This window comes from Podarcis cretensis, assembly GCF_951804945.1.
Source record: "Podarcis cretensis genome assembly, chromosome: 6".
Lineage (NCBI taxonomy): Eukaryota > Metazoa > Chordata > Lepidosauria > Squamata > Lacertidae > Podarcis > Podarcis cretensis.
The window spans coordinates 49206162-49220934 of record NC_137175.1 but is presented as its reverse complement, the minus strand read 5'-3'; the positions used below and the strand labels follow the sequence as shown (position 1 = coordinate 49220934).

At 46.4% G+C, this 14773-nt stretch overlaps 2 protein-coding genes across 5 annotated transcripts in view; one reads left to right on the top strand and one right to left on the bottom strand.

Annotated features, from left to right (window-relative positions):
• ELAPOR1 (endosome-lysosome associated apoptosis and autophagy regulator 1) overlaps window positions 1-6724 on the bottom strand; it is a 54811-nt gene extending 48087 nt beyond the window's left edge. Inside the window, exon 1 of one of the 3 annotated variants that reach the window (XM_079980269.1) lies at window positions 6644-6724. Coding sequence is in view for 2 of the 3 variants with exons in the window: in XM_079980267.1 (XP_079836393.1) it covers window positions 1612-1788 (177 nt within the window). In the remaining variant the exon portion in view is untranslated. Of the gene's footprint in view, window positions 1-1611; window positions 1935-6643 lie in introns of those variants that run through there. The other 2 variants (XM_079980267.1, XM_079980268.1) reach the window with 2 other exon arrangements.
• On the top strand, window positions 4538-11203 carry CFAP276 (cilia and flagella associated protein 276). Of its 2 annotated transcripts, none has more exons than XM_079980568.1 (5): window positions 4538-4854; window positions 8997-9113; window positions 9325-9440; window positions 9989-10122; window positions 11010-11203. In XM_079980568.1, the coding sequence occupies exons 1-5, from the start codon at window positions 4774-4776 to the stop codon at window positions 11078-11080; spliced, it is 519 nt and encodes a 172-aa protein (XP_079836694.1). In that variant the 5' UTR covers window positions 4538-4773; the 3' UTR covers window positions 11081-11203. The 2 variants fall into 2 exon arrangements, with proteins under 2 accessions (XP_079836694.1, XP_079836695.1); XM_079980569.1 differs by lacking the exon at window positions 4538-4854 and adding an exon at window positions 7207-7340.
• The last annotated feature ends 3570 nt before the right edge of the window (window positions 11204-14773 follow it).

The window sequence follows — 14773 nt, the reverse complement described above, 5'->3', positions numbered from 1 at the left end:
AGCCAATGGAATGTAACAATGGTCTATACAATGACCAGAGATTAAAAAGTATTAATACCCATGCACCTGGCAGCTATTTATGTGCAATTTTCCTCTGCTTTGTTTCATTGCCTTTGATTTTTGTTTCCATTGTATATACTGTTCATATCAGTTTTCATTAAAGAAAAACAGGCATGCACAGGAGAAATTAAAGTCACTCTTTGTTGACATACTAGAAAGTTACTGCGATCTGACTCGCAGGCAACCTGCCATGTTACATAGGGGGTGGGGGAAAGGAGCAAACACAGTCAGTTGCCCAAGGTAGATTCCAGTCAGCAGTCAATGGGGGTGGTTGCAAGAAAGGGAGTATACTACAGTGCCAGAAGGTTGGACAGCACTGATCCTCCAATTTAAAGACAAACACTTTTCTTCAGACTTGTGAGATGAGTCTTTATCGTTACCCCTTAAAGGTAAAAGGTAAAGGTACCCCTGCCCGTTCGGGCCAGTCTTGCCAGACTCTAGGGTTGTGCGCTCATCTCACTCTATAGGCCGGGAGCCAGCGCTGTCCGCAGACACTTCCGGGTCACGTGGCCAGCGTGACGAAGCTGCTCCAGCGAACCGGCACCAGAGCAGCACACGGAACGCCGTTTACCTTCCCGCTGGTAAGCGGTCCCTATTTATCTACTTGCACCCGGAGGTGCTTTCAAACAGCTAGGTTGGCAGGCGCTGGGACCGAACGACGGGAGCACACCCCGCCACGGGGATTCGAACCGCCGACCATGTGATCGGCAAATCCTAGGCGCTGAGGTTTTACCCACAGCGCCACCCGCGTCCCTCCTTAGTCAAAGCTAAATGAAGGTGGTGGTGATAGAAGTCCCTAAGGGACAGATTAGAACTAGTTAGAACAGATAATCTGGTTTGATAGCTACTAAAATAATAATCCTGTGGTATCTTAAAGACTAAAACTGATCAAAGTGTAAGCCTATGGCACGCCAAGTGTGTTCATTGCATAAATGTACCTTTTTTTGCTACAACAGAGGCTACCCTCTGGAATGGGTCACTAAGAGGCACCAACAACAAAAAGAGCACCATGTCCAGCATATAGGAAACATGGAGGATAATCATCCAACAATGAAAATCACTACCCGCTACAGTACTGCCCTGGCTTCAGTCTGTTCCAGGAAAACTAGAGATTTCCTCCACCTTCCCTGGTGGTGGTTTGAAGTTAGCCTCTCCAGCCCCCATTTAAACGTTCCCACAAACGGCCTGTCAGCCCTCCAAGGAGGTTTTGCTCACAGCAAGCTGTTGTTAGCATGCTGGCTAGGTAGTGTACTGGCCCCCACAAGACCCCCTGGGCGAAAGGCAGCCAAGTGCACTTCTGAGGTGTGCCTGCCTTGCTCCAACCCTTCCTGGGGCTACAGCATTAATTGATGCCGAAGAAACAATGCTCTTCTAGCGTGCCTTTTGCTCCACGAGCATCGCAGGCTACTTTGGCGTCGAGTTTTATTCTAGTCAACACAATTTGATTTGAATGAAGCCAAGTGTTTTTTTTCCAAGGCGTTTCAAATTTAGACACACACACCCCTCCTCTGCTCCAGGACATGAAAGCCCCCTGCTCTTCCCCGCCGGTACCTCTTTGCAGGCGTGCAGCTCCTCTCCCGGAGTAGCGGCGCCTGCCCAAAGCAGCAACAGCAGAGAAAGAAGCAGAAGCGGCAGGCGCCTCCGCCCGAGCTCGGCACCAGGGAGGCACCGCCAGCACCCAGCTGTATCCGGCCGAGGAGGATGGACACCGCCAGCGGCCCCAGCCATCGTGGCGCAGAAGCGGCACCGAGCAGCTTCCCCGCGCGTCTGGATGAGGCGGCCACCGACTCACAGGTGCAGCGGCGGCGGCGGCAAGAGCAAGAGCAGCAGCAGCAGCAGCAAGCAGCGCTCTCAGGCGGAGATGGGATGCGGGAGCCCCGCCCCCTGCCCGCCTCGCGCCGCCCACACCTCGCTGCCTAGCAACCGCAGCTGCCTCCGCCGCGCCGGCCTCCGGCTCCCGCGCACCTGAGGCGGCTTGAAAGATGCGCCCGGGGGACAGAGGCCGTTTGCTGCTGGCGCGCGCGTCTTTCGAAGGGCGCGCGAGCCTCTTGGCGCGCTCGCCGCGGCCGCGTGACAGGCCGCGCGACCATAACAAACAAAAGCCCGCCTAATTTTGAACAATAGGAAACGGCGTAGCCGGAGGGAAAAAGGTTCAAGGGTTAGGGTGCAAGCCTAACGTCGTTGGCCTGGGAGTCAGCCGCGTTGGATTCAGCAGGAATTGCTTCTGAGTAGGCTCGCTCTGGGAACGACTAGGCCGCACCACCTGCTCAAACCACTCCAGGGGGCGAACAACTTGAATTTGGGCGGGGGGCGATTAAGCCCCACCCCACATAATCGATCACATGGCATACACACTATTTGAATGACGACGCACATAAGCTAAATAAGATATAGCTTAGGGCCCCACTCTCTTGGGGCGGGGGGGGGCAAAATATTTGATAATAAAATAAAACAAAACCTACATACAGCAAGTGTTTCGTGTTGTGTAGGCTTCTATGATGCAAGCAATGGGCCCCCAATCATTTTAAGTTAGAGCTTAATAATTATTTCACTATTAATATACTTCTTAAATGTGTTTCAGTTCAACAATTGCTTTAATTAAATACATATTTTATGTGCAAATGGCTTTAGATACCTATTAGGTCCATAAATTACCATGTAGCATATATTCAACACAAAAAACAGCGACAATTTGTTGTTGACAAAGGACAGCTGGACATATAAAGGCCCCATTACCTTCAGGAGCTTTGGGCCTCATCAAACCTAAATCCGGCCCTGTTCAGCCCCCTCAAATATCTCATTGGAAAGGCCGAAGGAACCTCGGGGCCGCCCCGTGGGAACTATCTGCTGTGAATCACTCGCAAAACACTTCCGCTCTTTAGGCTTAAAAGGACCTTGAATATAGGTTTGTTGTGACAGCTCAGATTTTCCCTCTTCTTCTGTTCTAACGGGCCTCCCAACCACGTTTACAGAACGACTATGCCCACTGATGTGGTTGGTGCAAATGGGGTGCTTTCGGTGTGGGAAGCTTAGAACTGGGTACCGATCTATTTGCAGCGCAGATGTTTCATGATCTTTCCCTGGTTGGTGGTTTATTCGAGAGCATCACAGAAAAGCAGCAAACCACGGAAAGCCAGTTTCAAACAGCAGCGAAACTGAACATTGAAAGCCGGGGGGATTTTGTTTTAAAAATCAGTTTTTGTCTGGAAAATAGCAAGGAAGAAGACTGACCGCTCTGCACTGGAAAAGTATTTCATTTTTATTTATTTTTCATAAATCATTTTTATTGGGTTTTACAAATACAAAGTACAAATAAACACAAATTAGGGGGGGGGGAGTATCTATATTGGAAGAGTATTTTCCATGCCAGCATCTTGAGAAGTAGAGACATCACCTTGCCAACAAAGGTCCGTATGGTTAAAGCTATGGTTTTCCCAGTAGTGATGTATGGAAGTGAGAGCTGGACAATAAAGAAGGCTGATTGCCGAAGAATTGATGCTTTTGAATTATGGTGCTGGAGGAGACTCTTGAGAGTCCCATGGACTGCAAGAAGATCAAACCTCTCCATTCTGAAGGAAATCAGCCCTGAGTGCTCACTGGAAGGACAGATTGTGAAGCTGAGGCTCCAGTACTTTGGCCACCTCATGAGAAGAGAAGACTCCCTGGAGAAGACCCTGATGTTGGGAAAGATGGAGGGCACAAGGAGAAGGGGGCGACAGAGGACGAGATGGTTGGATAGTGTTTTCGAGGTTACCAGCATGAGTCTGACCAAGCTGCGGGGGGCAGTGGAGGACAGGAGTGCCTGGCGTTCTCTGGTCCATGGGGTCACGAAGAGTCGGACACGACTAAACGACTAAACAACAACAACAACAACAAATTTTCCATGCAGCTGCTATTTGCCGCCAGCGAGGAGGTCCTGTCTCTTGGGTCTCACCAAAAGCCCGTCGTTTCTAACTCTCCACGCTATTGCACAGCCGCGTACATCTGTTGCACGAGCGTGCTGCTTGGAATGGCGCGTGTCTTTGCACCAGGCCCTCCCTGATGTCTCTTCCTTTCTTTTCCCGGGAGGTAGGCGGCCGGGATGTTGTTTTAAACTTAGAAGGCAAATGTTCCTTCCCGCTTTTAGCATACCCACGCGGCTGTTATAAACCGGTTTCCCTCGCAAACGTTATTAACAGGAAACCCACTTGCAAGTCTTTAAATAGGAAAACTACATATGCAATTAAGAGCGAGATTAACTATTCGGTGCACTTGAACTACCAGCTATATAAAATCCTAAAAAAAACCCCAAACCTATTTTTGTAAATAAAATAATAATCCGCCAACGTCTTTTATTTCTGGGGATCGCGGCGTCAAGTCTGGAGCATCTCTCCTCTTCGCCCCCGCCTCTCCAGATCTCTGTGCCGACTAGTCAGCTAATTACACGTCGCTCTCTCAAGAAGACCAATAGCCTTGCGCCATTTGCACCGTCCTCCTTTCCTGCTGCTGTTTACCCCTCCGAGAAAATTCTGACGTTTCCTTCCCTGCGCCGCTTTTTGTGCTACCATTTCCAGCCATTAGAGGGCGCCTTAGAGAATGTGCTGCGGGCTCTAAAAGCCCGGGAAGATGGTCGCTTAGCAACCGCTGCCGGTTCCTAAACAAACCTGACACGCGGCGAGAGGGAACCTGCGATCTGCTTTTGCTGCCGCCACTGGATCGCCCATCCTCTGGAGCATGCCAACCACCAGGGACCCCTTTCCATTCCCACACTATGAAAATGAAGAGACCTGCACGGGCAACAACAGATGTACCCAGGTAAGAGGGCCACCTATTAAGAATGCCCTCAACCATTTAAAAACATTTTAAAATGCACCCCTTTACATTTATATTAACATGCCACTGAACCTCTTTGGCATTATTGCAACTCTTGCTTCTACCTAACCTTATTGCTCTGCCGTCAGACGGGAAATGTTAGTTGATTATATATTTTTTTATCCTGCTTTTCAGACAAATATTGCCACCTAAAGAAGCTCAGGTCTATTGTTTGTTTCATTTTTCCGTAGCTTTTAGAGGGAAAAGTCTCAAAACAGTCTGACAATAAAATAAAGCATGTATAAACTTTTTAAAAGCAGGGGGGAAAACACTAGCAGAGAAATCTGAACCTGGCAACTAACAGATTTTATTGCTTTGTTTTTTTGTAAATTGCTTTGAGGTTTTTTATGATCAAGCAGTGTACTAATTTTATGTAACAAACAAATAAATAAAAACTGACGAAGATGGTGGCAGGCATCTCTCCCTAGCAACAGCATTCCATAGACAAGAACACAATGGAAAAGGCCTTTTGTTGTGTTTGAATTTTTTTTAAAGAGACAGAAGACTCAGGCTTACAAACAAACAAACAAACAAAAAAAGGGGGGAGAGATATACAATAGTTTCAAACCAGGCATTTATACACACATTTGGGCCAGGCCATTCTCCGCTTGTGGTGTTTTTCACAGAAATGCAAAGGAAGGATGCAAAAAGAGCCCATTTATGCTGAAGTTCAACCAAACTATTAACCTGGATTAAAGGGGTTTTGAATGGGAGGAATGTTATAGTCCTGCTTAACTTTCACTGGGTAGAGGAAATGTCTTATAAAAAATAAAGATTGATAAAAAGGAAACAGAGGGAAAGCCAAAGCAAGAGGGTTAGATATCTTCAGAACACTTGGGAATGGGGGAGGAAGGGTTATCCAAAACTACAGTAATAGAAGCTGAGCTAGTACTTATACTGCAGATCAGGAAAGACATCACAAAATCCAAAATAAGGCCAGAGTGATTAGCAAATGAGGGGGGGAAAAGAAGACAATTTTTTTGCAAAACAAATGCAAGCAGACAATGCAAAAGTAAGGCACTGAGGAGTAAATCACCAAAACCATTAGGAATAACAATAATAAAATGCTTTCAATACACCAGAATCTGGAAAGCAACTAGAGAAGACCCCCGGTTTACAGATTTAACTGGCCCTTGGACCTCTCCTCAAGCCACTCCCCTCTCACGGGTCACCCCCTTACTTGGCTCCCTGAGCATTTCCCCGATTGCAGTTTGTTCTGGAACTCTGATAATGCCTCTTGCTTGCTTGTGTGCGCAAACCATCCTATTGTAGAAAGGTAAAATGTGCGTATGTTGCTTTGCCTACTTTTGTCTCTGCCTCCAGCCACCACTGGCATATGGCCTTCAGAAGGTTGCAGAGAAGGGAATGTGTCCCTTGGACTAAGAAAGAAGCTTCCCCACTTCTGCTATGGAGTATTTGTCCTGGTTTACTGGCCGCACTAAGCCAATCTTTGTCTTTGCGCAAAAATGCAGGCTCCCAGAGAGGAGCCTGCAGCCACTTTCATCCTCCACACTCTTTATTTATTTGCTGCAAAAGAAAAAAAGGGGGCTGGGAGAAGTGGCCCAATGACACAGGCAGCACTTTCCTTCTTCTCCACTGTCACTCACCAGGAAATCTATTTTCATGTGGTCATAAATCTACCTCTCTGCACCCTCAGATTAGGATGCACATTACTGGTAGTACTGGGAACATCTAAGAGAACCCCTCTGACCCACCTATCCCACAAATCTACCTTAACCTCAGTTGCGTTTGACCAGCTGGCTCCAGGTGTGAATCAGCAGTGACTTGTATATTCCTGGCCAGATTGACTGGAGGGCACATCAACATAGGTAAAGGTAAAGGGACCCCTGACCATTAGGTCCAGTCGTGACCGACTCTGGGGTTGCGGCGCTCATCTCGCTTTATTGGCCGAGGGAGCCGGCGTACAGCTTCCGGGTCATGTGGCCAGCATGACTAAGCCGCTTCTGGCGAACCAGAGCAGCACACGGAAACGCCGTTTACCTTCCCACCGGAGCGGTTCCTATTTATCTACTTGCACTTTGACGTGCTTTCGAACTGCTAGGTTGGCAGGAGATGGGACCAAGCAACGGGAGCTCACCCCGTCACAGGGATTCGAACCGCCGACCTTCTGATCGGCAAGTCCTAGGCTCTGTGGTTTAACCCACAGTGCCACCTGCGTTGTCTACATCAAAATAAGGCAGCAGCTATTTAAACTTTTGAGTGCCAGGTGGCACTTTGGAAGACAGAAGGCAATACTGGAAGATGTTGTCACAATGCACTACCCTCAGATAAGAATGCACATTATCAATACATTCCTTTTCCAGGCAAGATAAAGGACTCCATCCATTCCCTTTCAACAACTTGGGTGAGGGAGCACAGAGAAGCTCCCTACCCCACACATTATATTCTTTCCAATAATGGAAGAAAGTGTAAGTACATTGCAAGGAGGATTGTGGGAACAGAGAGAATACCAAATTCTAAAATCTCAAAGCGCCACAATATATTTTGGGACTGCTGAAGCCACTAATTTTACACAAACGCATTTTATAAAAAAGTACTTTTAAGAGTAACTTGGAGACTCTAGACGACAAGACTACTAGTCTCTACAAATAAATGTAGCCTCAGCAATATATAAGTGCTCCTCGCTTAAAACACTTCTCGCCTTTCTCTTTAAACCAGAGACTGCTTCCTGGTGGCCTGCACACAGCAGCAAATCCACAGCACGTGGTCCATCTGCTGCAACCTGTTGCCATGCCAAGGCTGTCTTGCCAGGCTTTGCTCACTCCTTTTGGGGCTCAGTGGTAGAGATTCTACTGTGATTGATTGACAGAATTTCTACACTACTTAATATATTTAAAATATTTCTACCACTTAGCATATTAAAATATATCTAAGTGGTGTACAAAGCATGGCTGGCTAGCATCCATTGCCACAGCTGTGTCCCCTTCAGCTGAATTCTCCACCCCCAGTTCCAGGTACAGTAGGTTTGTTGAGTTTCCCAGGGTGTCTAGAGAATGGGAAAAGCCCCCCCCCCCCCCGTGGTTCCTTCACCCTCTTGCTCTGTCCTACTCCTCCAGCCACTTTGCATGCAGAGGGGCCCAGGTTTAATTTCCAGACAGAGACACAGACCTCTGCCTAAAACACTGAAGACCCGCTGCCAGTCCATGTAGGCAATGCTAAGCTAAATGGATGGAGGGTCTAATTTAATATAATGTAGCTTCCTGTGTTCCCGTCTCAGAGTATAGAAGAGAAATGATGTTAAGGTGAAAGAACTCATGATGCTGCCTCTTCTGCCAATGTGCTGTCCTCTACTCTGAAAATATGAGAACCAGCAAGTTGGGAGTGTGTGTCTGTTTGTTGAAAGGAGGAAGGTCATTTTAGCTACAGGTCAGAAGACAACACATTTTAAACCTCATGTAAATCATCCCATGGACCCTAATCTAGCACAGGCAGCAGTGTCAGGCATATCAATTTTGGCTTTATAGATTTGATTTTATGTACTTAGCTTACTCACAGCCATGTTCACTCTTGCACGAAGCTTTATGAATGAGCATGGGTTACTGTTCACCCAGAAAAAATACTGATAACGAGCACTAAAATGCACCAACTGTTTCCCAAAATTTGCTGATGGCTGAAGATTAGCAAATGTGGCATCAGTTCCCCAGAACACAGACACAGCATCCATACCAAGAACTTGTGGGAAACAGAAATGTCTAAAACAGCGTAGGGCCTGGGTCCTAAAGGCAGTGGGAGAAAGGGGTAAAAGCAGCACCCAATATACAGCCTCTTCTACAGCAGCTTCTATATGCACTTAACAAGAGCTCCAGATGCACATCCCGACTACTTTTGTTGCTCACTGGGTAACTATGAGAAAGGGGCATAAGCGGAAGTGTGACTTTAGAATTTGAACAATTATACTACTGTACTCAATGAGGCACAATGCCTCATTTTGGTTTCAGATTGGTCATTCTGAAATAGCACCTCACAGGGTTGTCCCACCTAACTTGGCGGGCAGGGTCCATCTCCTCAGACTGAACAAGTTTGCAATCACTCCTTTAAGTCTCTTATACTTCTTATTGATCCAGAAAACTCCGTACTGTATTCCTACCCATCTTGCACAGCAACGAGACCCCTGGAATCGACTACATGGAACACCTACTCTAGCAAGCATCAGAAGAGAAATCTGGTATACAGAACCTGAGGTAAAAATATTCATCTGATGTTACCATCCTTTGCTTGTGTTGCAAGGCTCTTTTGCTTTGCCCTCAATCGAAATAGGTTGGCACTGTCAGATTTGCTTTTAAATGGGCTACACTTTGACCCCTCAACACCTGTAGTTGCACTGTGTACTTAAAGCAGACTTATAAAAACATCAATACTGATTTCCCCATCCCTTCTTAAACCTATGGCTAGGTTTCCAAAGACAGTCTGGATTTTAACCTTAGTGCCCTGTACAATCACCATGAAGACCTGCTTAAAGACAAGAGCAAGGTAGTTCTCCATAAGGAGACCCTATTTGATGACCATGGGTAAGTGGAATTCATTGTTCTTGTAGAATTCAGCAAACAGCATGACTCTCCACAGAATTTGCATGAGCCAAAGGTGCAACATGTGTAGCTATTAGGCAGGTTGTTTCTGTACTTGACTGAAAACGTTTCCTCATCTATGTGCAGATGAGACACACCATTCTCCTGCCACAGTATACAACACAAAAACCGTGCAAGAAGTGCTTCTGCTTTGGCTTGTACTGCATGGGTATCCCATTTCTTATCCATCTGCACTTGCAATAATAGGCACGTGCAGACAATGCTGAAGCAAGCAGCTTTGCACTGCACACTGGAAACCCAAGCCAGTGAATATTACCTTGGCAAAATATGGGTCTCTACTTACTTAGCACACTATATTGTCTTAGGGTGCTTCTCAGTGAGAGCACACCTACAGATCTTAAATCACTTTAATGCTTACAGATACAAAACAAAATCCATACTCCAATGCACAGAATATGGAAGTGATGGCCTCTGCTCGGAATATATTACTTTTTTACATGTTAACACATGTTCTCACTCTTGTTTTTGAGACAATTGAAGGGTTTAGAGCCTGTGAAGGAACGCACAGCACCTCTGATTCAGCATCCTACTTCCAAGGGTATATCTGTGAGACACTGGGTCAACCCAGTAAGAGAGTCAATCCACAACATTGAAGGAGCTATTGGTAAGCACAAGTTGTAGACATTCATTTTACCTCTCCTAAAGAATTACCCTGAATCCCCGCGACGGGGTGAGCTCCCGTTGCTCCTGCCAACCCAGCAGTTCGAAAGCACGTCAAAGTGCAAGTAGATAAATAGGTACCACTCCAGGCGGTAAGGTAAATGGTGTTTCCGTGCACTGCTCTGGTTCGCCAGAAGCGGCTTAGTCATGCTGGCCACATGACCCGGAAGCTGTACGCCGGCTCCCTTGGCCAATAAAGCGAGATGAGTGCTGCAACCCCAGAGTCGGTCACGACTGGACCTAATGGTCAGGGGTCCCTTTACCTTTAAAGGGAGTAAGAACATAAATCCATAGTGACCAGCTCGTGTTCAGCAAATCTAACTCCTACCTAGACACCCTACTCTCCCAGGTCCTTTTTAATGATTTTGAATATCAAGCTTCTTTTATTTACATTATATAATCATGTTCTTCAACCTATCCCTGTGTTAAAAACTAATGCATTCAGAGTAGATATACTTTTAAAATCAGGGCGATGAAAGCTCCTCTACGTTTATATTCTGCTTGAGAAACCACTGAAATGAATGGTGTGGATCACACTTTAAACTAGACTGGAGAAAAGTCTTCAAAAACATTGTTGGCCACTAATTGATAAGAAATTTAGAGCTAAGCAGAACACATGCAGGTTTTGTGCATTCATTGAGATCTCCATTTTTTTCGGTTATGCTGCTTAACATCATCTGGAAACTTTTGAATTGATGGTTTTCAATTTACCACAAGAAATTAAGATCTTCCTCTTAAATTGATGTGTGGTACTATTTAGAGCTCTGATTGGAAAATTTCTCAGTGTGTGGAATACTCAGAAAAAGTTGACTGTGACTTTTGTCTTTTCAGAGTCTCATCACACTGCAGCCACTAACAGTGGATATTCACGCAAAGAGAATGGTGGGATCTTCTACCACTAAGAGTTCTGCATGGCTATGATGCTGCTTCTGTCCTTTCAGCCTGTGTTTACATGTACCTGAGTTAAGTCTTCAATGTTTGCTTTCCTTTTAGGATCCTTGATTAGACCTCCCAGCTTCACTGAATTCTAGTAGCAGCACAGCTATACTGTTCCCCAGTACTGTACTTGAGAGGAATAAACTGCTTCCTGCCTATGAGCAAAGTCCAAGTTATCAGCCCTAGTAAATCCAGAGATTTTGGTAAGGAATTGAATCAGTTAATCTGAAGTGAAGTCCTAAAAGGATAGCATTTAGAAACTATCACTTTGGGCAGGCAGTGCAGTGTACTCTCACAATGAAAGATGCCAAGGTTAAACTGCTGTAAAAGCCGTTTCTCTACTAATTCAGGTGCTAGCTAGTTTCACTATTTTTAAAAAGGGCGCTGCACATATGGACAGGAATGCCCATCTTTATTACTAGTGAGTCTTTATTACTACTGAGTCTTGGCTATGCAGACAAGTCCGAGGGCTGAACCCTTAAAGAATTAAAGCCAATAGCACAGTGGTACCTCCGGTTACAAACTTAATTCATCCCAGAGGTCCGTTCTTAACCCGAAACCGTTCTTAACCTGAGGCGCGCTTTCACTAATGGGGCCTCCCACTGCCGCCGCACGACTTCAGCTCACATCTTGGGGCAAAGTTCGCAACCAGGAGCATGTACTTCCAGGTTAGCGGAGCTCATTACTAGAAGTGTTCATATGTAACCAGAGGTTCCAATGTTTAACATTCAAGAAAAAATACACTCAAATGAAATTTCTCAATTTAGCCTAGCAAGCAATCTCTCTAAGTATGTCTTCCTCCTCTCGACTCCAAAAGCACATGAAAATGCTGACAGGTAGAAGGAACTGTAGATTCCCTTTGTCATTTTGAGAACTTAAATTCTGAGTCTTAGGGGAGGCCTGCTTTCTGTAATTTTAACCACCAGAGGCCATTTTAATTGTTACTGTACTATCAGCCTCCACATGGTGGCAATAATTTGAGAAGCAGCCATGGCACAGACATGGGCACAGCTTGGGAAATATTGCACGGCTCCACAGAAGGAACCACGGAACATGCAAGCATCATGAACTCTTTGAACAGAGCCTGCAAGTATCCTTTTATAGCACAAGGAAGAGGCTTATGGCACCCTAAGGACTTAACAAAGAGCTTTCTTGGACTACAACCCATCTCACCATCAGTCCATTAGATGGAATGAAGTCGGGGCGGGGGAGGGGAGCATGCCAGAATTAATTGTTCCAAGTTGTTTTCGCACCGCGAATTTCATTAGCATTTACTGGGAAGGCCTTTTCAGGAAAGCCAGCAGCCTTGTGCGAGGGACGGGGATGGAGAGGGGGAGGCGTTGTCGCAGCAAAGGAAGACGCCTGAGGCAGGAACAAAGGAGCGGCTGAGGCGGAGCTGCTGCGGTCGAGCCGGATCAGAATCGCTCCGATACACATTGGCCAGGAGGAGGGGGAAGGGAACCCCCCCCCCCGCAGCCTCCAGCCTCGTCTATCTGATCAGTTCATCACCTCCGGCTTAAAACGGCCGCCCGCTCGCTTCACCTGCTTCACTGCACAGCGCCCGAGGGCTTCGCAGGGAGAAGGGTTCTTCTCATCTCAGGCCTGGGGAGGCGGCAGCATCCCGGCCCGATCAAATAAGATCAACGTGTAAATGAAGGAAAGAAGTGCCGTAGCGCAGGGGCTCCACACGCGCGTCACTCAACCCACGCACACGCCTCACGCAGCGCACGTACCGCCTAGCATCCCCCACACATACCTTCCGCGCCCCACCACAGCCACACACCACTCGCTCTGCCCCTGGCTACTCTCTGAAGAACCGGCTCGCGCCCCGCCTCCGGCTTTTATACCCCTGCCCCGTTGCATGATGGGAACCGCGCAGATCGCATTCTCGCGGTCCCTGCTGAGTGCCCCGCCTCTTTCGAGTCACCCTCAACTATCAAGAGAGGGGCGGGGTTTGTGGATTCGCAGACCCTGTTCGCTTGTAGGTTTCCCTGTGGAAGTACCCCCAACCCCGGAGATTCCGGGGTGCAAGTGGGGAAGTTTCCTGAAGGAAATCGGAGTGACATTCAGAATTGTGGCGTAATCTGTGGCTGGGCAGCGGCTTGTGTTCCCTCCCAGCCCCCAAAACAGCAGTAAAACTTGGAAGCGCTCGTGCTGCTTAAAGAATGATTCCCCCCCCCCCTCTTCGCCAGCTGCTGTCACCACCGAGGGCAAAACAACTGACCTTTATGGGAATAAAGGTATGGTAGACAAGCTAGCCAGCCGCAGATTCGCTGCCCTGCATTTTTACTGAAGACTCGGGGGGCAAACTTTAGAAATCTTTTTCTTCGTCCGTTGCCATGGTACCGAGAGGAAAGCCATGGTCTGGGTTATCCTTGCATCCCAAACCAGCTTGTGATTCGTCTCCCATAGAACGCACTGTTAGCCAAGAACAAATCTTGGCTATGGGCCATGGTTTGTCTGGAGCAAAGAAAGCCCTATTTTATTTCCAAGCACACACACACACTCTTGTTCACTTAGCCATTGTTTGCCTTAGCTGCAAGAACTGGGCTTGCTTTCACTATTACAAGAGATACAAACATAATCAGAACAAAAGTCCCTTTATGTTATATAAAATTGGTTTCCTAGTAAATTCTAATAACGTACTTGGGCTTGTGGCTGGAGTCTCTGTAATAACAGTAAAATATATTAGAAGCTACAGCTGTTTTCATATCCATTCCTGCAGAATATCATTTTCCAATTATCCACAAAGGGAAATGGAAAAAGATCCACTGCATAAAGAGCTGAGGGGCTGTAAGTGAACACTTAAATGGCATGCAGTGCAATATTTCATTTGCTATAACTAGAGTTACAATTCTAACTATACTCACTCTACTAAATTTAGCAGCCCTGGTTTAGTATTATATTCCAAAACTCCGAAAAGATATTCCATATCCTCTTCTTGAAATCTGCCTCTAGGAATGCTAAAACCTTCCAGAACAAATTTTGAGGGCACACAAAGGGCTGTCAGAAGGGCAAAGAAAGGTAGAGTCCATTCTGATCGTGCATAGACATCTTTAGATACAACTCATAGAATTTTGCAATGCAGTGCTAACTTTTCAATGGAAGGGCAGATAGAATAACACCAAAATAAAGAACATAAACAGATGGCCTCCAATGGTGAACTGAAGATGGTTTATTTGCCCAATATATTTCTAGCTTGTTGACCTTCTCAGAGGCAGCTTTTATATTTTGTAAAAGCAAACAAACCAGAAGATCAAAAATACGTGCTACCACCATCACAAATGCACATTTAAGGTCTCTTCTCAATATTCTTGCATTATTTTAGTTAGTTAGCTTCTGCCAACCTAGCAGTCTGAAAGCACGCCATAAGTGCAAGTAGATAAATAGGTACTGCTCCAGCGGGAAGATAAACGGTGTTTCCGTACGCTGCTCTGGTTTCGATGTTCTGTTGTGCAGAAGCAGTTTAGTCATGCTGGCCACATGACCTGGAAAAACTGTCTGCGGACAAACACCAGCTCCTTCAGCCTGTAAAGCGAGATGAGCGCCGCACCTGGACTTAACTGTCAGGGGTCCTTTACCTTTTTTAGATACAATTTTATTTGTTCTGTATTGCATTGGGTCTGTGCTTTTATACTTATTTTGAAGTTGAAAACATC